Raw genomic sequence first — 25,259 nt, 5'->3', positions numbered from 1 at the left:
CCTTTAAATGAGCTCATTTAGCAAAACATTAAACAGTTAAGAATCAAACAAAAAAATAATGCAAACTCTTCCTTCGATACATAAATTACATAAATTATCCCTTTTTTATGGTACAGAGATAAGAACAAAAATAAATAAATATACGGAGGATAACTCCATTAATGTAAGCATTCGTTTAGGGGAAAAAATGAATAAAATCATTCACCATCTAAACTTCATTACACAATGCTAAAGCACCTTCCAGTCGGACCGTCGTTATTTATTTACAAAGCTTTAATATTAACCACCACTATGACCATCCCTTATGTTTGCTAATTGATAACGGAGCACAGAACATGCGGTTACATGATTTAAATGCCGCAACCATTTTCTAGCAAAAATTAAACCCGGTTCAATTAAGGATCGATTGTGGTCTAGCCGGTGGGTGATATACAAATGAAGTGAAAAGAGAGAGAAAAAATTGGATAATAATTATCACTGTAATAAAAATCAACATTTGTTTTCGCTTTATTTCAATAATTAATAATTTGTTACATCTGTGGCGCAAATGCAGCAATGCAGCAGTGAATGCGCCTGTTGTATGTTTTTGTTTTTTTGTTTTTCTTTTACTGCTGTTGTTTTTCATTCTCATTTTACCGTTCCTCGAATCATTAATATGTGTGTTGGTTACTGTTATTCATAATGATGGATTTTACGCACAAATTTCCACCCCGTCCGCCCGGGGCGAAGGACCTGATTGTTGTTGTACCTTTACTTTTCATTTGATTTTCCGTTTTTTTTTTTCTTCTCCAACGCTATCTCTAATCAATAGAACATAGCGGCCACTATCGCTACGATGCGCGCTTCCATCTCATATTTATCCATTTTAATGTTTCCATTCAATTTCATTATCCGTCACACACGGTCATCGATTCATCATTAATGCGGCGTTTAATTATTAATGCATAATTGATTGTAGTAATACGTTTTTTGCTGTTTTTTTTTCTTGCGCGCGCCAATTATCATTAGCACAAAGTTTGCTGCTTTATGTTACGCTTTTATATTCGTACTCGTGTTTGCTTCCATACGTAGCGTCCGATAGGCGGAAGAAGCAAACAAACACAAAAAAACCAGCGACAGCGAATGAAACATATAATAAATTGAATTAAATTCACACTACTCATCAACTTATAAAAGTATGTACCTGTGGCTGGTCACTAGGGCGTCCTTTAGTGAGCCCATTTTACTTAACTTGTTTTCTATCTCCTTTCCTTCTTTTCGAACATTGTATCACGTTTCGTTTAGTTCACATGTTCCTTTTTTGTCTTCTTCTTTTTTTTCTCTTTAAATCACACTTACTTTACACATGTTTTTTTTCTCGTTTTCTCCACTTTCATGTTTCTGTTTTTAATTTGTTCACATTTTTGTAATTTTTTTTCTTTTTCTTACCCTTCTCTTATGACTTGTATGGGCAAAAAAGCGTTTTATGAGTTTTTTGTGTGTTTTTTTTTCTTTATTTTTCTTCCTTTTATTAATTCGCTTCGCAGCAGAGGGGGCACTTATGCAGAGGTTAGATAGAAGAGAAGTAGTTTTCGTTTTTTGTTGTGGATGTTTGATTGTGTTTACATATTACACATTGCATGAGGCATTTTAAATAATATTTATTACGTTTTAAAAAGATTTTTTTTACTTTCATATAGCACTGTAAAGTGTTAAAGCTCTAGAAGAAGAAGATAGCAGCTATGGTAGAAGCAAAAGTAGCAACAGCAATAACATTATCTTTAATATGCAAACATCACTATTGGTTTCAAACCATCTCAATCCCCCCAAATGCATACATATGTAGAAGCATTTAATTTTGCACCACCAAACAAGAAATGAGAGAATGAAGAAATCAAACCTTCATTTCACTGACAATTCCATTCCATAAAAGTAGCTACTTTTTCCGTAGCAGTAGGCTTTTTTCTTTTGCATATGAAATTTCTCCAGAATATGAGAGAAAAAAATTAAACCAATGAACAATTTTCAATCGTAACAGGTATGCATGTGTGTATGGTTGGTAGGGTTGGTAAATCCCTTCACACAACCACCAGAACAATCGATCGTAATTAGCGACGAGTCACGAACAAAGGCACACAAAAAGAAATACTCCACCAGACGGATGTCAGGTGTTTTTTTTCCGACCAGCATTTGGAGATAAAAAGCGGGATGGATCGCGTGGTTTACCACATTGACATACACTGCTGATATATTACGTTTTTACTTCCGTTCTCGTTACACTCTTCGAAATGTACTGCACACGAATAATACTGCGACAGAGTAGTGTCTGGAACTCGTCACTAAATGGTGACCGGGTAAAATGTGTTGCTTTGGTGAAGTTTCCTCACTATTCAATCGTTTTCCATTCGGCACGTTATCTTCTCGCACATACAGTGTGTGTCGAAAGTATACGTCCAGCAGCATATTTTACACAGAAAGGCAAATTAGGGACCGTACAATTAGTGACACAGGCAAAAAGTATTCGTCTGTATGGCTTATAATGTAATATTCGCACAAAAATAAGAAAACAGATTTCAAAATAATATTTTCTTTTACATTACAATAGACGACGTCCATCCCAATATATTGAACTTATTTAAACCGATGAAAATAATTTCCCAACTTTTATTAATTGGGCCAAAAGCTTCTTTTTAGCCACTTGCTTTAACTTCCCAAACAATACAGTATAGTTCTTCCAAATTTTGCATTAATTTCATAACACAAGAGTGGTTAATCTTTATTTCCACGATGGAATTAGGTTGATCTGCATGTCTTTGATAAGTCTATGCTTATAATATTTTTTTGTCTTTGCCACACCGGTATCGGTCCGGAGGATTGACTTTTCAGATAATTGGTAACAATAACTTTATTAAGTCATAATTTGGCAAGAACTTAGTGATCGTTGCGCCAAAAACAATAAGAGTTAGAACAAAATCCATGAAATTCAATACTTTTTGAGGATATAAAAAAAAGTTCAACTACTACGGCTTTTGTTATTGAACTGCAAAACTTTAGAAAAAAAAAACAAAAAAATCTTTTCACCAACTGTTAAACATAACCATTAATTTCACTGTTCACGACGCCTAATTCACCCTTTTGTGAAAAATATATAAAGGCAAACAAATATTTTTTACACTCACTGTACATTTCACCATATGATCATGCTTGATCGTGTGCGAGAACATTGTGAAGTAAAAAAAAAATCTCCATCCACTTAAAAGCATAATGAAGCTGAGAACACAGTACAATACTGTGATGCAATCGAAAAACGCACCTGTGGCAATGGATCGTCACTGAATGGCGGACTGGGTTCAGTATTTTCCCCACCATTTTTTTTTTCTAACACCCCTTCTTCTTGCGTGCCTTGTTTGCTGCTTTTGCGGAGGGGTTATTACGTTCATGTCACCTGCAGAAGCGGACGCATTTCACCAGAGCAATATCTGTTCCGTTAAATGTATACAACGGATGTGGCGGTTTGCATATTCACCCTTTCATAGGTCCATGCAGAAACGGTTTCTTTCCCAGTTTGCTTGTTTCTTGTTCACCACACAACGGCATTATCCCGAAAAAAAGACACGGGAGTAACAAATTTTAATGAATATTGATGATGATTTTGTTTAAATGCTAATTACTCCCAGCGTTGACCGAAACATTGCCACCCTTCCAACCGAGGGTGTTGGTGGAATCGTATGCGATCCGGATGTGACACCCTACCCGTGTTATGTGTGTGTGTGTGCTGTTTTTGACGCTTTTCCTTCACTGTTTCAACTCATCACTGCCACGCTACGCCATCATTTCAGAACGTGTTTGGATGATAAAAAAACGATTCACTACGTCCAGCCAAACAACGCACATTATCCACCTGTCTCTACTTTGGAAATTTTGGCAAACTGTGAACGGAACAACGGCGAGAAATATGTTCTGGCTCCATCACTCTTCCGTTGCATTTGATATGAGATCGAAATTAGTTCCCTACCCGCACTACACTTCGTAAAACCGCACATGAAACCAGCAAACGCGAAAAAGACCAACGTACTTGTAACGTAATGTTATCCGCCGCATTTTGCTTGTATGCAGGTTATTTTCCATTAGTTTCTTTTTTTTTCACCCTTCCCTCTAACTACATAAAACCGATCCGAAACAGGAGGATTTGTGATGTAAATTATGGTACAAAACGCGTATGCGGGGGACAAGATTATCGCTTAACCATCACACAAGCACACCATTAAAATTGGTAGCTTATGCGGTTAGACACCGTTGCAGTAATCAACACAATACTGATTTTGAATGTAATTCGTGGCATTCTCATTATTATGCGCCCGGTTCGGGGTGAAATGCATTGAAGTTGTTTTTTTTTTGCGCAAATGCTTGTAAATTTTATAAAGCTCATTTGTATGATGATAAGCTGGTGCGCTCTGCCAGTTCAGTGAAAGAGAGCGAGATTAGGAGCGGTTAGCGTTATAATCATCGCTTTAGACGATGAAGCAGAAATGTGTTTTTTTGATATGTTAATACGTTTTCTTTTGATTCATTTCTCTTTTTTTGCCATTCTTCATTGTTGTATAAGTCGCAATTTCTTTTCTATCATACATGTAACGTGATCTATATCAGAAGTAATCAAATGTAAAGCTTGTTCAGAGAACGGCAACAATATTCCTGGGCGAAATAATTCTCTAATAAACTCGATCGATTGATTTTCCTTTTTTGCGTTCTCGGTAAATGATATTTAATATTGTACATTTTGCGTTTTTTTTACTTACGTTCATAAGAATCCAATTTTCCCTACATAATACTCTCGGCTGTGGTAGAATCCAGTTCTTTTTCTTGTTTCCTTACTTGTGTGTACTTCTGAAATTTTTAAATAACCAATAAACAAAAGCTCTTTTTTGTGAACAACGTTTTTCGCGTATTGTTGGAAATAATTGCAACAAAATAATTCGTATTAGTTTCACGTGTCCTAATAACTAACTTACATTTCCTTTCCGTGCTAGTTTGATAGCGTGGTGCTTCATGCTGATCACGTTGCATTTTTTAAACCAACCTACTACAAGGCAAGAATTTCGCTGGAAAATGACTCACGATGATTTTAAACCATTCACCAATTCACACCGTTTGGTGTTCGGTTGCATCCTTAAAAGCATCCTCATCACTACTACAGTGGCGATCTGCAGCAGTCCAACAAACAAAAACAGCGATTCGCGGGAAAACCTTTTCCTCTTCTTCGGTCAAGGCTAAGAATGACTTCCAATTCGAGCATTCGAACATTGTCTGAAGCATATTGTTAGACAGTACCACATTGCATTGCCAAGAGTAATAGTAATGTTTGAACTTAAAAAAAAAACACCGTTCTGACACTTTTTCCTTCGTCCTTCGGTCAAGAACATCCTTTCTTGACGGTGTGCACTTCGCTTTCATTAGTTTTCATTCTTTTTTATATCTTTACAAGTAAAATTCAATTTCCGACCCGAAACGATAAATCCTGCCGCATGCACACACAGCAACAAATACACAACTACACACTGTGCGCACGGAAGATCGCACCAACCGAGCCATTAATCAAATGTCCGAAAGAATGAGACGCAGCGAAAATTGCAACCTTCCGCATGGTTGCTTCCTAAATGCCAAATGTGGCTAGTTTCGCGAGTTATTCTTTTGCCGTCCCGTTTTTTTTATGTCCTTTCCAAACAGACAGAAAACCCAAATAGCAATCGCTGCTAAATCTCAACCGTGAGCGGGCAAGAAAAGAACATTTTCAATTACCACTGTTTTACAGAAAATTAGTTTTGGTTCCTTTTTTTTGTAGCCGCGTCCTTGGCATTACAAAAAACCCCGGGATCGCGCTTTGGTTGAAGTAATGTCAGCAACAGTAGAGTTCGCGGCAGCCATAAATGATGTTGGTAGTAATAATTACTTTTAGCTTCAGACTTAACCAATCTTGTCCCGGTTGTTTGTGATGTGACACTCCTAACTAAATTGTGATGATTTTGCGCACTCCTATTCATCCTTATTCTCACAAAACACAACAATGTTTACAGCTTACGCTTTTTTCCTATGTGCCATAGTTCATGATGTCCTAACTAAATCAATTTCACTTAACTATAATGCAGTACTTCGAAAAGAACCGCTTTTAAACAAAGAAGAGGGAAAAAACCTAAAAGAAAAGTATTTTCTAAAACCTTTAAAGATTTTCTTTCTACCATATCTGTTCACTGTCTATCTGCCGAGTGTGATTCTGAATCGTTTTGGTGTTATTTCTAATTTAACTAACGCCATCACAACATTTCACTATTCACCGATATCGATTGAATGCGATACAAAACGCCAATCGCTAACGAAACGTAATATTGTCCTATTGGAAAGAAAGTACGAAAAGTGGAAAAGAAAATAGCTACATAACAAACAACAGTTAGCAACAGGTAAATAGGCATTGGAAGGAAAAATGGAAACCGCATGGCCGCTTGGCTGCTTAGCGAATTCGGTGTGCTACGTTTAGGCACACCGTACCGTGACCGGATTCTAGATCAACACCTCCCCGAACTGTTATAAATCGGTCGAGTCGGACGATTTTGGTCGCCCGACCGGTGGTGGCGGTGCCGGTACCTGTGGCCGCTTTATTTTCGGATCAATGCCACGCGGTGACTGTGGGACATGCTGCAGACTAGTAGTAGTGTTGGTGGTGCTAGCATTCGAACTGGCGCTGTTGTTGGTTGTTGCTGTCGTTGTACCGCTCGGTGTCATTTTTGCTGACGGTGGTGGCATTGGATTGACGGGCGATTGAACGTCACTGCCCAGCGAGCCGGTCGATTCCATCATTGCTAGCGGTGGAGTACCTTGGGGCACCGTGGTACCGACCGTATCCAACTGTTGCTGGCTCACGGCACTAGCGGGCAGTGGGTCCGGTTTTTCCTTGCGCGTACTCGATTGCTTTGGCTTCGACAGTCCCGTGCCCGTACCTTGATCCTCGTCGGATGAACGCTCCACTACGTCGATGAATGCAACCTGCTGCTTGTCGATGTTGTAGATTTGCGTCCGTTCCAGCGTACCACGCTCGAGTTCGGACTGTTTATCCGACACACCTATTCGATTACCGGCCGTCGTTTCACCGCGGAAGCTTTGCGCTTTCTTTAGCGAACTCGCCGAAGCTGACGTTATTCCGCTAATGATTGTGTTGGTACCTTCGCTTACTTTCGATATCTCCGGTATCGAACCCTTGAAACTCATCGGGCGCATTAGTGTGGCGGGCCGTTCGGGTATGACCGGTTTCTCCCGTATTACCACACCACCGCCGGCCGTACCGCTAGCCGAATCGCCACCATCATCGTTATTGTTATTGCTGTTCCCACTCGCCGGCCCGACAGCTTTCGACGAAGAACCGAGTATGGTTGTTCTTGGTAGGGCCACTGGTTTCAATGGTGGAAACACGGATCCCACTCCAGCCGATGCCGCCCGGTTATTGTTTTCCTTGTTCTCCTTACTACTGCTACTACTGCTAGTTGTATCACAATTGGGAGCATTTGGTTGCTTGTTTTGGTGCTGCTGCTGAAGGGTGCTGTTAGCTACACTGGCCTTAATTTTCCCCAGCACCTGACTGTCAACGCTGACGGCGGCCGGCCTCGGTGGCGGTATCTTATCGGTCGACTTTAGCTTCAGCAGATTGTCGTGACTTTCGGCACGCATCATTGGCTGACGTTCGTACTCCGCCTGTGCCTGCTTGTACGCGTGATGCTGCAGCGATGCAAACCCATCGTCACCGTCCCCATTATGGTTGCCACTGGCCGAACCTGCCCCACCCGTATTGCTCAGCTGCTTGAAGTAATGTGTCGACTGCAGCTTATTGTTAATGTCTCGCGATGCTTTGTTGTGGTGATGGTGATGGTTGTCCGGCGGTGTTGGCGCTACCTGTTTGTTGTGCTTCCGTCTGATAGGTAGCTTCGGACTGTACTCCTGTGGCGGGCTGGAATGATCCGATAGTGAACTGTTCGACTGACTGCGATACTTCAGCTGATCCGTACTGCCGCCACCACTGTTGTTGTGATTGCTATTACTATTGATTAGAATAAGACTAGTATCGTGGCTACTGCTGCGGGAATGTGACACTCCTATTCCGCCTCCTCCTCCTCCTCCTCCACCACCACCGCCACCTCCACCCTCTCCACGACCAAGGCGCAGCTCGTCCTGGCTGCTACCGCCCGTCATCGTTACAGCAACCGTTGGCTGACCACCGGTTGACGATGTGACAAACATCGACCGGGACATCATATCCCCTCCGGCACTAGGAACACTCCTTACGTGCTGATCCTTATCAAACGGAAACCCCCCATTGTCCGGGAACAGTGCATCCCGGGTCATGCTGGCGTAGAAATTTACCTCACCATCAAAGAAGAACGCCCAATCGGCTACGAGCGCTTCAACGATCGTGTTCACCGTGGCAGTACTGTTCACCTGATCCATATAGTTATCATTCTCGTTCGGTGACCACAGCAAGTTGGGCGACATGACGATCGCAATGTTTTGCGGTGACATTTTGTTCTCCTGATTCTTCTCCGCCAGATAGGACAGGAACTTGGTCAGGTAGCGCAGGTTGTCATAGTTTTCTCTAGGCAGCTGGTTCACGATATCGAGGATGGCAGCCTTCCGTTGCGCATCGCTCGGTTTTTGAGCCGCCTGTACAAAGTCCGGATAGAACTCGAACGTTAACAACGGATCCGGTAAGCTTCGTAGGTACTTTTTTAGTACACCCGCAACGACGTGCGGATCGCAATATTTGTCCGCTAACGGTGGCGACACGTAGTTAGCGTTGATCGCAGAAATCATGCGACGTAGTTTAGATGAGGCTAAAAATTGAAGAAAAAAAAATACAATTAGTTGCCATATAATAGAAAGTTTGATTTATATTATTTTCTTCTTATCGTGAATAAACTGAATTTCTACCATGATAGAAAACATTAGCTTAAGGAGAATAATGGACGAAAAAAATCGAAAAAAAATTGCAATACAAAAACTATTTTTCATTTTTTTGAACATGCTGACCATGTAAGACCCTCGAAGAGCCGTTGCATATGAATTCATAAACAAAGTCTAATAAACAAACAAACCATAAATCTAAGTTTACTTGACCGCACCATGCGTGATTCACATTGACACGAGAGTTCATCATCGTCATCAATTTTTCAAACCCCAACTATAGAAACAAATTAACCAGCAGCAGCCAGAACCCACACAACCGATTGCTCTGTGTTAAATAGAATTGATACCCAGCAGCCTATTTTCACGTGCACAATCATGACACACGCGCCACGACTTACCGCAGCCGACTCGTAGCAACCCTTCCTCGTACAGACCCTTCTCCAGCAGACAGCAAACACACAGTTCGATCACGTAAGCAATTTTACGATCCGTCGCCTTCAGATGATCCCGCAGGGGTGTGTTGAAGATTTGCTTATTATTCCGACCTAGAAGAACAGGGTAATCGGGTAAAAAAAAATAAGTACAATAAGACGGGAATCCGTTAAAACGTTTGCTAGCAAAACACTTACGGAACAACCCGTCCATGCTTCGCATCGTCTGCTGTATCTCCCGCAAGCCCGATGTGAAGTACAGCTCCTGATGCTTGACATACTCTTTCACGAACAGTGCGATGTTTTCCTCCTCCGCCAGCAGCTCGTACATGTACGATTCGTACAGATCGCGCTCCTTCTCCAGCTTGGTGTGCAGCTCCTCCTGATCATCTTTAAGCTGGGTGATCTTTGCCTGATTTCCCGCCTGATCGCTGTTACGTTGGGCCGACTAAAAGAAAGGGCACACAAAACAAAGCAAAATCCCACAAAATATTAGAACAAGAGCAGAATAAGCTGTAATCGCAATGGTGAAACGGCACGAGGGAAAATTGGATTTAGTACAGCAAAAAGTAACGCTCTTCACAGTTCAAGGAACCTCGCTGCCGGTATCGCCCAAGAACAACATTCACCCGCGGTTATTTCCTCACAAGGTTTTAGCATCATTGCCAACGAATAGAAGGCAAATCATTCAGCAGGCCACAAGCGCAAGCAAACGAAACCAACAAAACAAGCGAATGCATCAAACCCGCGGGCAACAAGTCGATGAATCATAACTGTGGCGGAACGCCACGAGAAGACAGCTCATGTTTTCTCGTACGCCATTCCATTCGGCTTGTGGATGCTTTTGAGCGCGATCGTACCGAGCTGATACGTATACCACCCCGAACCGTGTGATCCGTGGGCTTTGCACATTCGTGTTTGCACTCTGCTGCGGATGCATCACCACTATACAATATCGAGTGGGATGCGCTCGTTTCACTACCAGCACACACAAAGTGCGGAAGGCAGAGAGTGGCTTGCTGTCTCCCTGGATGAGTCAAGTCGATGAGTTTTACACTTACATCATACTTTTGCCGTGAGGCCTCATACTCCTGGTGGCACTTGGTGACGACGCGCTTCTGCTTCTGGATCGTGGACAAGTGGCGCTCGATGATGTCGTTGAGGTTTTTGCTGACAGAGTTCTCCACATTCACCTCGTTGTTCACTATCTCCGTCGCTATTCGCTTCTCGACGCGTGCTAAAGAACGAGAAACGGGCAAAGAAGATCGATTGCAGATTAAATAATCGTCCATACGGGTTGTACACCACTACACGCCGTTCGCCACTTACCGCACGTGTCCAGCACATCCTTCAGCAGACCGGCGGGTAGATCCTTGACCGAATCTTCCATCAGCTGGCCAAGCTGGAACTCGGGCACCTTCTTGCATCGTTTCTCGCGTGCCACCGCATCCTGCGGCTGACCGGCGGAAACGTTCGTCGCTATCCGCTTGTTAAGGTTCTGCAGAATGTCTTTGTAGCGGTCGACTTCACGCTCGATTTCCTGCAATCCGTCGGCATTCTTTTCCGCCTTACTGGACCTGGGGACGGTGGGAAATAGACGAAGAACGATTATAGTGAATTAATTGTGTAGAATTTATGAAGGTTACACTCTGAACATTGTACATAAGGGTGGCTTCAATGTAAACGCACATCAGTGGTCATCCTTTACTGTCATTAAGCCACAAGTTGTGTATTGCATGTGCCTTCTCTCTACATTCGCACAAGCTATTGACGCTCAAGGAATTACACATTCCAGATGCACAACATCGCCATACGCAAAACCGGCTAACGCAAAACCCATCATCATCACCATCATCATCGGGTGAAGTAAATGATACAATGTTCTAAAAATGGCCAATGATTCCGATCGAACCGCTCAGTACGAACCCCCAGAATGGATGAATTGTTTACAGAAACGAAACAGCTGTTTGCTCATGCATTTTAGTCACATTTTTATCGTTCAATAAAATTCGAAATCAATTCAAAGCATTCAAATTCATTCGTCTGGCATTGAGCCTTCTTGAATAAAATAAATATTTTATGTTGCTAGCATTACGCGTTGCGTTTAATTACAAGGAAAAAATGCTTGAATACCTCTCATATTTAGGTACAGTAAAATTTTATGATAAAAACACTTTGGTTGTGCAAATGCTTGTTGAATGAATTTTTGTTGGAATGCTTAACATGCCTGACCAGCCAGAGCTTCACCAAATGTTTGGGATGACGTCAGTGGCGAGTGATAAGCGGAAACATCGGTGCCGAACCCAACAAAACCTATCCTCTCTCCCATCGATAGTATCGTCCCCAATTGAAACCATTATCGCCCATCAAGTTGCTGGGGCGAAGGAATGAATGAAGCGCAAAAACAACGCTCCGTTCCGGAATGAAGGGTAAACTTCTAAAATTGCACTAACAGTAGAGCGGACAGCACAACAATTAAAACGAGGCAGCGCATTGCTTAGGTCTGATCTTGGGCTGCCTTGTACCAGACGGCAACACAGACGACAAAGTCTGTAAACTGAGTGCATCTTGACAGATGCTCCATTGCTTGTTGTCTTTTCCTCAACTTGCCATTTTGCTGTCTGCTGCAACTGTACACAGGTAAAGCGACAGACTCGTGAGAACGTCATTAGTTGTGATGCTTTTTCTTGCTTCGTGAAGAATTGATTGGAGACTCACCTTGTTGCTCGTAAACATGTGAAAAACGATCAACTCTAACAACGATTTTAAGCGAAGTTTTAAACATGTTTTAAACACTTTTTTATATATTATTGAGGGAAGGAAATTTTGTATTTAGAAATATTGTAAACATTTATCCAAGATGTAAAGAGCTTCATTCAAACAAAAAGATACAAGCACATGCGAAAAATCTGAAACGTGTTGACGCATTACATCTCACGAAAATGATTAATGACGAACAATGCGTGAGTTTTGCATAACTTGCAAATTACATTTTTTTTTGCAACAAGTCTTCAAAATACTCTCAATGATTGGCTAATGCTTCATCCCTTCCGTGCCATTAAAACATAAAAAAAAATTATTTATACTCATTCCATAAAAAATCATAAATGGAAAAAGATCAAGTAAAATAGCAAAAAAACGTTCCAGTTTAAATAAAACAAACAGATTTTTTTCCATTACAGATACTGCGAGCAAACGGGAAAAAGTCGATTTGCAAACTATGAACATTCTCCCATAGAACAAATAAACAAACAAAAAAACAAAAAGGAAACCCAACTCTCAACATTCACCAAAAAAACAATTGACCAACCACACTTATAGGGTTGCAAAATAGCTCATTAGTAGCTGCGGCCGGTTCTATTCCCTCCTTCGGCGATCAAGCATAGGGGAGCTGTTTTGTGTTGATATTTCTTCTCCCAGCATAAATGCTCATAACACGGCGAGAAAATATCACACAAACCTACTTATCGAGTAGCATGAAAACGGTAGTGTGCACTAGTAACGGGGAACACTTTAACAAAAAGTAAACATTTAGCAAGCATAAATTTCACACGAACCAGCCACAAAACAATAACAATAGGTACGAGTGAAAAGGAAGTGAAGCGAAACAAAAAAAAAGCGTCATGGCCATTTTATACACCACCCAACAATAAAAAAAGGGTGTGAATTGGAAAGACAAAACCTCCCACCTTCGGCTTACTCTGGGTAAGAATCGAAGCAAAAAAAGGCATCTTTGTACTTGATCACCATCAACACGTGCACATGTGCGCATTCATCCCATATGAAATGGCGCTGGGATTGGGTGAATGCAACACCACAAACACTTGGTCTCGCTCCCATGGTACCTCTTGGGCCAGAGGAAGTACGTTATTAAATCGGAAACAGGCGAAGAAAAGTAGAAATATTTATCCCTCCAACTGGGCGGCCGAGTGTTTCAGTGCTGTGAAGGGAAACACACATTTGCGCCGGTGTTGCATTGGAAGCACCATTACGAACTAGCGCAACGAACTTTGAAGAACAAGATTGAGCGCCGGACGAGGCACCGATTAGACAAATAAAAGCCCAACTAGAGCATGAGCAGCTGGCCATTTTACTAGCGGATTACATCAGGGACTGGTAAAGTCGTGAATTTTGCGAACGAGCAGCATAAGGAAGTACGATCAATCGAACCAAGAAAAGCAAAAAAAAAAACAATGCTCACACTAAGAGCGCAACATAATTTTCATCCCCAACAATTTCAGCTTCCCGTATTCAGTTACTCTTCTCCCTTAGACAGGGGTGGGTTTGAAGAGAAGGAATCAAATCGACACCAACCCCTCGTTCGGGGTAAAGACTTCATCCGTACAGCATCAAATCGAGCGAAGCATCGCTAAACGAAACGGAACCGAAAAAGCGAAAGACGATCGTCTCGAGACCGGGCCGTTTTCGGCGTTCATCCGCATCGAACAGACAGTCCCCGTGCGGCAAACAGCTGTTAAGTCTGACTACCACTACAGACACTGCACGAAGCATTAAAGAGAGACGGTTACAGCAATATGTAACAACATTGAACACACCGGCGAAGAAAGAAAAACACAACATCGATTGGGGCGCGATCGCGATCGAGCTTTCCGCTCGAGGAAGCGATAATGTTGGTTGTTTTCTTATGCGTTCTTCCTTCGTCTTGCTAATCCCACCCTTTCCGTCTGCACAATCTAAATTTTGTGCATATCGAAGAAGATCATTGATCTATTGCGGGTGTTGTGGGAGGGATGGGAAGCTTTTTTTTTCTTGTTATTGCACCCAATCTCACCCCTTTCCTGTCTGTCGGTGGTGAGTTACTTCCGCAAAGGCGAAAAAAAACCAATATCGCTAGCGATTGGATTGGAATATTCATGCAATTATTAGCGAGACGGTACGGGTAAGATACTTTCCAGAGATTGCAACAGCACTACACGCAAATTTCGCAGTAAGATGTTGTCGATTTTTGACCAACGAATGATATCGTTCAGTCAATGTGATGTCTGGTGTATAGTATTGGAGAGAAGACAAAAAGAAAACTTTCCATTTTGTTGCTTTCCATCATCATCACGATTACATAAATATCGCTTGCATTTGCTGCTACGGTAATCAGTAATGCCCATCCGAAAAAGGTCAATGAAATAATCGACCGCAAATGAAAACGAAGGGTGTGAAAACGAACATTTCAATTTCAACACCTTTTCATTAATATGTTTTTTTTTTCACATTAATTTGCTTTACAAGGCTACACAAATACTAACTAACACTGTTAAAGTGATATTTGGAAATGAAATTGGAAAAAAATGAAATAAGTTTGCAACGATGTCTAAATTGCAGAAAGTAGATAAGGATAAATGGAAAAGCAATTTCTTTGATGAAAAATTAAAAAAGAACAACACATGAAATAAAGGATCTTACAATATGTTGGAAAAAATGATGGAGATCGAATTCGCAGAGAATAAAAGGGAATGGACCGAGGATATTGATGCAATCGAGAACCAATTCGTCTCTCAAAATATTCAAACTTAACAGCCGACTCCTGGAGTCGAGATGATTCAATGGAGAGTTCAAAGTCCCAAAAAATCTTGAAGACCTAATGAAAGACTACTGCATCCGCTCAATATGATCTATGTGGAGTTGGATCGTGGGAGTTCGGATTACTGGGCCCTAACTCCAGCAATGATGTGAACAAGGAGTAGAACTGTGTCTTCAGACATAAGGACACGGGAAAAAGCTCAAACCGACCGTGCAGGACACCAAGCAACTTGTGAATGTAAAATTTGGAACAACTTCAATCCATGTTTGTCACCATTTTCATATAAAAAAGGTATGGAGCATAGTCACATCCACATCGATCGATCAGGTAAACATAAATGCAGAACTAATTTAACTAATTGGACAAACATCTGAAACTGATGTTTGCTCTACAAAGAACCGAAATGACCCAAAAGAACACAGCGACACACTGGTACGACACACATCGACCATTGCTAATGTAGGACTATGTGTCTCGCATATACAGGTCCCTTCCCAATTGGATGAATTTTAATAGTGTCGACCTATAAAACCCGTTCCGGAAGAATTGGTCAACGATGGGATATTCGTTTGCCAACAAGAAACCGGTGCGTTGGTTATTCGGCTTGGAATGAATTGTGTTGAATTCGTTCCTGCCCTAGCTGGCAAGATGCCAAAATAGCAGTGTGATGTTTTGAACGCAGTCCGACCGCTATTGGGCCACATTCGTTCGCATCTCACCAAGAACCAAAACTACCGCGTAAATTGGTTGTTTAGGACGTAGCAGCAGACTCCCCGGGCTCACTCCACAACTGCGGTACGGAAAGCCCTAAAAATAGCCCATTAATCTTGGTGCAAGTTTTTTTGCCCATGCAAACAAAGAGACCACAAGAACGTGGACGTGATAATTAAATAAACCGCAAATCGAAATGATTAATGAAGAGCTGCTGCTTTTATAAGCATTCCGAGGGAGCGCACACACACTTGAAAATTGAGAACAACAATGTTCGATCGGTTCGATGCACTTAATCTGCAAAAAACCCCAAACCAAAGCTCATCTTAGAAATCGAACTATTACGAACGTATGTATGGGCGTGTAAATATTCATAAACATTTCTGCTTCACGCGTCACGACAAATGAAACTCAACAAAAGTCTCAATTTAAATTCAACTTAATTCAACTTAATCTGGTAATCCCCAACTGGCGTAGGCCTTTCATAGACGACGGGCAATTCCGGTCCGGCATCATCTCACGGATGAAACCTCTGTTGACAAAATTCACACACAAAAATAATGAAAATGAAAGTCAACTTGCAGGTCCCATCAATGCACTCTTCCTTCCCGTCGGGAGGAAGGAATCATCCACTTTTCGCTGCCCCTTGCTGTGTCACACCGGAATCCCATTTAACGGCTTTGGCACCAGACAAAAGTGCAGAAACCATCATCATCACTGGTGATGTTGCCGACAACCATACCGAAGGGGCTTCCGGTTCGTGACTAATCCTATGTGCATTCTCTTCTTTTCACCACGTGCCGATGTGGGGGTTGGAAATACATGGGACCGAAAGGCGCAAAAGTAAAGGTCTCCGAGAGCAACCCACGTCCGTGTTCCGAGTTACGACCTTTTCTGGGTTTTTGCCATCATTCGCGCACCCGTTCGCATAAATGCAAGAGATTTCTATAGAGTTATTTTCATACAGCCCCGTTGCCCCGATGCCTTTTGTATGCGGACATTTCTTCTCCAGCGTTACCCACACAGAAATCGCCTCTTCCCAAAATGGACCAACGACTTTACATTATCAACTTTGATGCTTTTCTATCGTTCTGTCGGTAAGGCAGCAACAGACAGCGAAGGAAGAGGCAAACGCCAGCATAAATAATAGTAATGTGCGTTGATTTTAAATAAATCACTTCGGCTAGACAGACTGAACCAGTGTTCACCCGGTGATCATGCTTGGGTACGTTTAACAACGCCGATGGCAAACGCAAATGACAGTAATCCGACTGTTAGTGTTTCTTCTTTTCCAACGCAACCGTACCGTAATGGAATGTCACCGTGTCTGGGATATGGGAGAGAGAGAGAAAGAGGCCTTCTGTCGCCGAAAAATTCCAGTTACGGATGCAATGAAGCAGATATAACCTAGCAAAACCGTTCACAGGCCAGTATGAGGCGTTCGGTGAGTGTTCTAATAATATCGCAATGAAATATTAATAGTACGATCATGTGTTCCAGTCGATCATAAGGTGATGCTAACCGCATTTGCTTTGTTTCTTACTATGTTTGCGCTTTAAACTCTTCTATTAATAGAACGGTGTAAAGCTACGATTAATTAATTTTGAACATTTTCTTTGTTGAATCTTTACAAAATCTTTGTAGACCAAAATACTTAATGAGATGATTTTAGAACAATTTTAACAAGAATAAAACCTATTAAATAACTAAATAACCATCCATAGTGGGATGGAATCACAAGCTAAAAACACAAGCACAAAAAACCCACCCTCCGGACATATTTCCGAATAGCAATAGCGGATGTAACCCGTCCAATGTTCTTCCGGCTTGAACAAAACCTGTTTCGCGACGAAAAGGCAAAAAGCACAACGGAAAGGGTCTGAACGCGAAAAAAGGGTTTTTTTAAATGCAAACGTAGAACGGAACATCCGAACACATCCGAAGACATTTTAAGAAACGGAAATCTCATTTGCATGTTTGCATTTGTTGAAGATGTTTAAAGAAAATTAGAGCAAGCGACTGCTCAATTCCCCCCGGGGGGAGGGAAAAACAGGCAAAAATTTAACCATTTCTCCCATATACACCGCCAAGTTGCTTCTTTAAAACGGAACTCAATATGGTAACGTTTCGAACACTGGCACAAAAGTGAATTGAGAAAGTTTGTCGATCCAATTCTGCGCCACTTTAGTTCGTCTCCGTTCCATCGCGTTTAACCACAACCAGCGCCATTTTGGACAACAATAGCACTTCGGAAGATATGGTGTACGATCTAGATCAATCTCCTCCTTTCAGCATGATTTTAATTGTGATTTATTTAAGCGTTTGATTTTTTTTTTCTTTCATGGGATGGAAAGCTTGAAAAATGCATCATATTAAATGGTTCATTTTATGCTCCATTTGGTGGTGAGTAGTTGGCGCGTGTGTTTGTCCGTGAAGCCATCTCTCCGTGAAGCAATAAACCCGTAATCGTATGGCCAGCCACCTGGTGATGGCTTCTCGATTTCAGGGTGGAAGAAAGGGGGTGGAAAACCGAGATAAATGGGTGCCAATGAATTGATGGTACAACCACCAATCAATGGAAGCCCTTTGCCAAGGGGCTGTATGGCGATTTGGCGTTCACATTCGTACGCTTTAGGCATTCCAATTCTTCAAACACACTTACGCACCCAGTGTTAGCAGGGGACAGTTTTTGAGTCATGGTCGCTTATCAGACGGACCAGAAAACACTCCACACACACACTCCCCTTTTTGTAAGCTGATAAGATTTCCATCTGCGTACTGGATGGATCGATTCGGGGCATCACCGGACGAGTATTTCCCAATACTTAAGGGCAAAAACATGATTTTTTTATTCGAAATATCCGGATACAAACATTCAATTAACCGACAAAAAAATCTAGATACAGCCAAAATGCATTGAGAGAGAGGAAAATAATATAAAATATAATCTAAACAAGAAATGTGTTAACTCATCTCTCTATCTCTCTCTAGCTTAAGTTTTACTTATCGTGCGACAAGGTAAAAACCCGGATTAAGGCCTTGAAGATTATTCAATCTCCTCAAAGTTTCCCACTCTTCAACGTCCGGCAGACAGTTACTTGCAGAAGTTATCGTACAGTGTTATTTTTAATATATTCATATTCAAGTTATGTTTGTCCTCGTTAAAATTTTGTTACTCAATATATGTAAATGAGGCTTTCGTGGTTTTAATATTTATTATCAAATTAACACAGATGTATTTATGGAGAATTGAGTTTAAATTTTCCATTGTTAATTTATGGAAAAGTAAACGACTTTTACATGCAACAATTTAATCGCAACTACGTTTATATTTAAAATAATTAAAATATTATAGACATCGTAGAATTATCACGCTAACATAATTAATTATAATTCAATTCACTAAATTTAAATCAATTCAATTAATATTTATATAAATGAACGAATAAAGTAAATTCTAATGCCGTCCTAACGAATATCTTTAGTAGAATGGATATATAAATTAGGATTGGAATTAATCAATTTTCAACCATTTCAGGATTCTGTTCAAGTTGAAGTGGAATATCTAGAAGTAATTGGAGAATGCAACCTGGTGAAATTTATTTTGCCCAAAGTTTTCCGACATGACAGATGTGCCTTCTGAACAAGATTTATAACTCTTATCTATTTAATTTTAAATAAGACTCAGAAAGTCCAGAGGATTAAAGGCACCTCAATATATTCAAATTTAAAAAGAATCCAGATATGGATCTTTGTTACCTATTAAATTTCGAAAACCTGAAATCCAATAAAGTATTTATCTTTGGGAGACATTACACCTTCGGAAGTTTTTTTTTTTCAAGTTCGTTTGTTTTCTCCGACGTTTATTCACCCGTCGTTGGTGAGTCGTACAAATGTAAAAATTATTTTGTAAAATAACTTTAAAAATAACGAAATTGGCCACAACAAATAAGTATTTTAGAGCAACTTTTTAAAATTACAAAAGTAATAAGAAAAAAAAAACAAAATAAAACTCGCTAACCAATGTACAATAGTGTTTGTGTCGTACTGTAAATATGGCGATCGAGTGTGAGATATATTTGCATTCTGCACCCTAACTGATGATACACGATGCTGCTGCTGCTGCTGACTAGTTAACGCATCTTCTTCGGTGCGTCTCCGCATCTCCATATCTTCAGCTCAATCAAAGTCCAGGCTCAATCCGGTCTGGTTACTGGCCGTGTGGTGTTGCGACAGTGCAACAACCGTCGACAACAGGTTACACATTCCCATCCACAACATCGTCATACGGCCGTTGGGATTGGGACGAGCAACGGACGGGTGCCTGGTGTCAGTGAAGCTGGCCACGCATATTATCACATAACTTCAATCAGCAGCCCAGTTCAGTCCACCCCGTATTGGGGCGGGGGGAGGTTTTCGCCGAAGTAAAAAGCTGAAGCAGCAGCCGTGTGAGGTAATCAAAACAAATATGGTCTGCAAATGTGCTGTCCGCTGGCTGTTTTCCCTCCCCGAAAGACACAGGGGCGATGCGAACCCATTTGTTCGCAAGCATGAAGACGGAGAAATGATATCGTTACCCCATGCTTTGCCGCGACTTTCCAACCTGACCCGAACACACAAATCTTCCTGTTACAACGACGTCTTCCGAAGGGAAGGTGGAGGGACCAATAAAACGTTCACCATTGGTTTGTTCATCGTCGCGCAAAACCGAGGTCACCTCGTTTTAGTGGTTGTTTTATGATTTTTAAACGGATGGGAACCCCGACTTACCAGGTGGGTCATCATACGGTCAGTGGGCCCCATACAGTCCTCAACTTACCACTACCATCCAATGGATTGGGGTGGAAAATTTTCTTCCTACCCTGGATGGCCGTGAAAAGTTCAATACTCGTACGTCGCTGTTTGTGTTTCACTCTCAACCACCCAATTCTCCACCACTGCCAATGATGATGATGATGATGCGTGAAGTGATAAATTTTTCATACCCCAATCGAGTGGACACAACGGCGTTGCGCGGTTCGTTTTGTGCGACCAGCAGCAACTAAAACTTCGCGGAACGATCAAGAAACGACGCTACCAAATTGGATTGAAGCAGCCAGCAACACACTCTTTGCGCACATCAAGTGGATAAACGCCCTCATTTGCATTTTGATGGACACACCGAGAGCTTTCCGGTCGCGGGAAAGAAAGTACCAAATTGAATGCAAAACAAAAAAGAACTCAAACTTCCCAAATACAACAACCCTCGCCGGCACCCACCGGCGAATGGATTTTGGATGTTTGGAAGGAAATGACAGCATTGCTGTTGCGGATGTTTCTCTAAATTGTGATTCAAATGAGGTAAAAGCCGTTTAGTATGGCAACGAATCGTACGAACATGTAATCGGACAAAACCTAAACACCGACCTACCGATCATTTCACCGCATTGGTCAAAAACCTCTTTTTTACTAAAACTGTTCGTATAATCCGTTTCGTAGCCTACTTTAATCGCAATTGACATGTAGTATGGTAATAGATCTTCGCTTATACAGTAACGGACAAAATCGGTGTACTTTATAGGCATACAAGTGCAGGGGGAAAAAAGGAATCTAATAAATAACAATTGAGATAAAATATATATTTATTCATCATTAATTATAAATAAATAAATAAATAAATATTTGAATATTAAGAATCTTGGACACATAATTTCTTAACAAAAAAAATCAAATCTCAAGTGATTGTGTTTATTTTGCCAAAATAATAAAAAACACCTTTTTCCTATAGGACGAAATACCTAAATGCTAATATTTATTTCTGATGATTTTTCGTTAAGGGGCGGCCCGATGGTGCATGTGATAAACGGCGCCAGTTCACACGGCCGGACCGGGTTCAAATCCCATCCGGACCGTCCCCCCGTAGCAAGGACTGACTATCCGGCTACGTGGTAAAAAAAGTCTAGTAAGCCAGAAATGGCCGGCGTGACCTGTAAGGTCGTTAAAGCCAAGAAGAAGATTTTTCGTTAAACGATTCGTTTAGTAGGTATATCTTTATTTTTACAAATTTTTACAAATTTCACCCTTAGTGAGTTCCCAAATGGATTTGGTGCCATTTTTCAGCTACTAATTCCGAAAGGCAAAAGGATATTACAACCAATATAGTGAAAATTGCCCTCAATGCGCCTCAAAAAGTGATTTTATATTTTTTTTTAATTTTATGTGTTTAAATAAATTTCCATCCAGCTTGCATTGCCCAGGTCATGTTAAAAGTGGTAAAGAAAAATATTTTTGATAGAATATCGTTATTAATAAAAAAAACAATCGAAAATAATGTTTAAAAAACAAATAAAACGCCGCCCTTCCAATAATAAATATGTGACATGAATATGTGACATAAAGATGTTTTGAGCTACAGTTGTTTTGTTCGTTACTGTATTTATCGTAATACGACGAGCGTTTGTCTAATGCTTGGATGGAGGTTTTTCCTCGATGCTTACCGTGAGAGGTTCGATTTGAGTTCCTCTTTGAACTTTTCCAGCTGCCTTTTCATGTTTCTGCTCATTCGGTACGCGTTCGAGGCGCTGTCACTAGATGCATTTAAGCTTGCACTTTCGAAGTATTTCGCGTTTGCAGCAGTAGCACACTCGTTCAACACTGTATGTTATGCGTTTTCTTTCTAGTGCACTGTACGGAAAGTGGCTGTAAAAAAAAATCAAAACGTCGTCAGCGCCCGGTGACACGGTGTGCGTGTCCATACAAATGGAAGATAGCTCCAGCGCAGACTTAATCCGGCCGGATCTCGACCTGCGCGACGTAAATGAACACTGCGAGGGCCGTCCGTCCGTTGCAGCAGATCGTCGTAATCTGCTGTTTGTTTGCGCACTTACAGTGTAATGGCCATGTAAATTACAGGGACGAATCACACACACACACGTTTATTGGAAATCACGCACGCACTTCAACCACACCCAAAGAGCTTGGATAATGGAATGGAATTTTGATAATTTTAACACAAAAAAGAGGAAGAAAACACCACATTAAGAGCTAAACGTTTTGTATATCTCCCACACAAACACACACTTAATCCGATGCCACGAATCAGCCGTGCGTGAATCACACCATTTAGTGCCGACTGTTGGCAGCAGAATTGCACGGAGGACAACCGTGGAGACACACACCACACGGAAAGTTTCTCGCTTACATCCCGCTGCGACGGTTTTGGGGTAGTTTGTCTCTTGTTTGCTGTTATCTGTTTGCCTTATTTTTGCTTTTTCTTCCTTTTGTCCACTTCGCGCACTCGGAACTACACGAATCCGCGATTGATAACAACCGTGGTAAGCGTACTTCTTCCACTCTCTCGCTATTGACAGCGAAACGAGATAAACACAATTGGTTGGTCGCGGGACAAAGCGGGACGACGCATAAAGGGAGGACAGTTGTGTCGAGATAAGAAATCAATAAACCCGCGCGCTAGGCTACTCGATGTGCTATCGCGATAAGTTGCGTTGGGTATGAATTTATATGTAGGTGAAATTGATGCTTTCAAATTGACGTGTAAAAAAAAACGCCCCTCACATCACACACTCATCTAGCAACCGCTCATTTTTTGCTGTGGTTGCTCCCGCCAACACACGTTATTCGAGGCCAAAAAAATTTCGCGATTCGAGAGGGCGAATTTGTGTGTGTGTGTGTGTGTATATGTTTGCCCAAAAACAGTATGAGATCATCGAACGGCAACAAGAAACCGAAACACGACAGTGACCGCAAAACTAGCAACTGTACAACACACAACACACGCGATGACGCGTTGTCGCGCAGCCGCCGCAAAACGGTTCTTCTTCCACGCCACGTTCACTCGAGACGTCCTTTATCACGCACGAAACGGAACAGACCCTTCGCATCTGTGCGTGTTCGTGTTTGTGGCTTCCCACCAGTGATGACTGCCGCACGTTACACGCCCTTGAAAATCGATATCGGGCGCCTGTGTGTAGTAAACAATCGGCACAGTTGCATTCGTGTTGGTTGAAGCATTCCGTCACACAGTGTCCGAAGGAACTGAACAAAAAAAAAAGGTGACTGTTTAAACACGCACACAACCGTACGGTGTTAAAAGATCTTCACGATTGATCACCGCATCACCGTTGATGTTGTTGTTGTTGTTGATGACGAATCCCACACATGTTGTTGGTTGTGTTGTTCAGGATTTGTAGCGAAGTAGTCGCCTTTATAGAATGACGCCAGCCTACTTAACCACACATCAGCTACACAGCACTTTTTTCTTGTTACCTCTCCACAATCAAGAGAACACACACGCAATTCCACCACATACAAACGGGCGCATACAACAGAAAAAAAAACACATGCGTGATATAATTAAATTATTAGCATATTTTCGTCTGTCCACCGAAAATAGATCGCGTAGAATAACTAACCCTAGCCAACGACCCTAGCAGCTTGCCACTGTCCACGAAACCTTCCCACCGCACTGGATCATCTTCTCCGTAAACACACAACATATGCAGAACTGGGAAGAACACATTCAACATGAAATCTCCCCCCACGATGACCCCCGTTCGTCACACCTTCTGGAACATGCGCGGACAAGGGATGACAAAACACGACACAAACAAAAGCGCAAAACCAACATTCTTCACATTACTTGAACGATAACACTCATTCACGACACATTTTGTACATTTTGTAGTGGAAAGCCTTGGTTTAAAGGAAACCGGACAACATAAGCATAACACAATGATCAAAAACTTGTAATTTTCCACCTTCACGTAGAGCGCACAACCATCTACCAAATTCACAACGAAATTCCACCACAAATGTATGAAGCATAGAAGCAAATGGAGAAACATTTTACCATTTAGAATAACATTTTACACTTGAGCAGTGGGGCGAGTGCGGTGAAACAGGAACAACGAATAAGATTTTCGCTTCACGGAACACGCGAACACAACCGCACGCAACAACGAACAGGAAAACAATAAAAAAAAATGTTGGTGCTTGTTTTCAGCGATGACTTTCCGTACTGACGTTTTGCCTTCACGGACAAGAATGGCCTTTTACTTCACTGCACTACAAAAATTCCAATACGGTTTGATAAACTATTTAGGTAAGATTTAACGTAAGAAAAGTTTATCCTTTTATCGAAAGAACGTAGAACAAAGATAAAAATATGACAAAATTGTGTTTTCTGTCTACTGTGAATTATTCCGATCTGTTAAAATGTCAAAACTCAACAAGGCCGCACAGAAATAGCAACACATAGCAATTTATTAAAATATTGCTTATTCTCCAAACTAAACAAAACATATTGATCCTGACAATCAAAACCAAAACTTATGTAGTGATTATCAAACTTTTATTTATACAACATTTGAAAACTAAATACGAAAGCAAATAAAACCAGATTTAAACGACTTAATACTCATGGTGTATTTCGATCAGCACTGTACTCAACATGTCAACAAAATATCAACCCCTATTAGCTCGCGGCTACACACGCCCGATACCCAGCGAACAAATTTAACACAGCCATTTGACAGCTGTCAGTGTAATTTGAAAATATTTCTTCGATATTTAAAATTTTCGTTACAACAAAACATTCAAAGATGAGAGTATTAGAAATGAATGTTATATTGCGCTCGATTAGATATCTCATCACTTCT

At 41.3% G+C, this 25,259-nt stretch overlaps 1 protein-coding gene across 2 annotated transcripts; it reads right to left on the bottom strand.

Annotated features, from left to right (window-relative positions):
• Positions 1–471: 471 nt before the first annotated feature.
• On the bottom strand, positions 472–24,604 carry LOC125775029 (uncharacterized). 2 transcript variants are annotated; one of them, XM_049445449.1, is made up of 7 exons: positions 24,452–24,604; positions 22,080–22,281; positions 10,686–10,933; positions 10,418–10,593; positions 9,555–9,804; positions 9,324–9,470; positions 472–8,852 (listed from the first exon to the last, which is right to left on the bottom strand). In XM_049445449.1, exons 2-7 carry the CDS (start codon positions 22,142–22,144, stop codon positions 6,559–6,561), a joined length of 3,180 nt encoding a protein of 1,059 aa, XP_049301406.1. In that variant the 5' UTR covers positions 22,145–22,281; positions 24,452–24,604; the 3' UTR covers positions 472–6,558. The 2 variants fall into 2 exon arrangements, with proteins under 2 accessions (XP_049301406.1, XP_049301407.1); XM_049445450.1 differs by lacking the exon at positions 24,452–24,604 and adding an exon at positions 22,470–23,322.
• Positions 24,605–25,259: the final 655 nt, after the last annotated feature.

The sequence above is a fragment of the Anopheles funestus genome, chromosome 2RL (genome assembly GCF_943734845.2).
Source record: "Anopheles funestus chromosome 2RL, idAnoFuneDA-416_04, whole genome shotgun sequence".
Taxonomy (NCBI): domain Eukaryota; kingdom Metazoa; phylum Arthropoda; class Insecta; order Diptera; family Culicidae; genus Anopheles; species Anopheles funestus.
The sequence above is the reverse complement of the archived record's forward strand: the minus strand, read 5'-3'. Positions and strand labels throughout refer to the sequence as shown.

Bases quoted from the DNA above. Each gene is read 5' to 3' on its own strand.
- LOC125775029 (XM_049445449.1), bottom strand. From the start codon at position 22,144: ATGAGCAGAAACATGAAAAGGCAGCTGGAAAAGTTCAAAGAGGAACTC. The intron at 10,934-22,079 runs GTAAGCATCGAG...CACCGTCCCCAG, and splicing joins CTCAAATCGAACCTCTCACG to GTCCAGTAAGGCGGAAAAGA. The intron at 10,594-10,685 runs GTAAGTGGCGAA...CTCGTTCTTTAG, and splicing joins GGATGTGCTGGACACGTGCG to CACGCGTCGAGAAGCGAATA.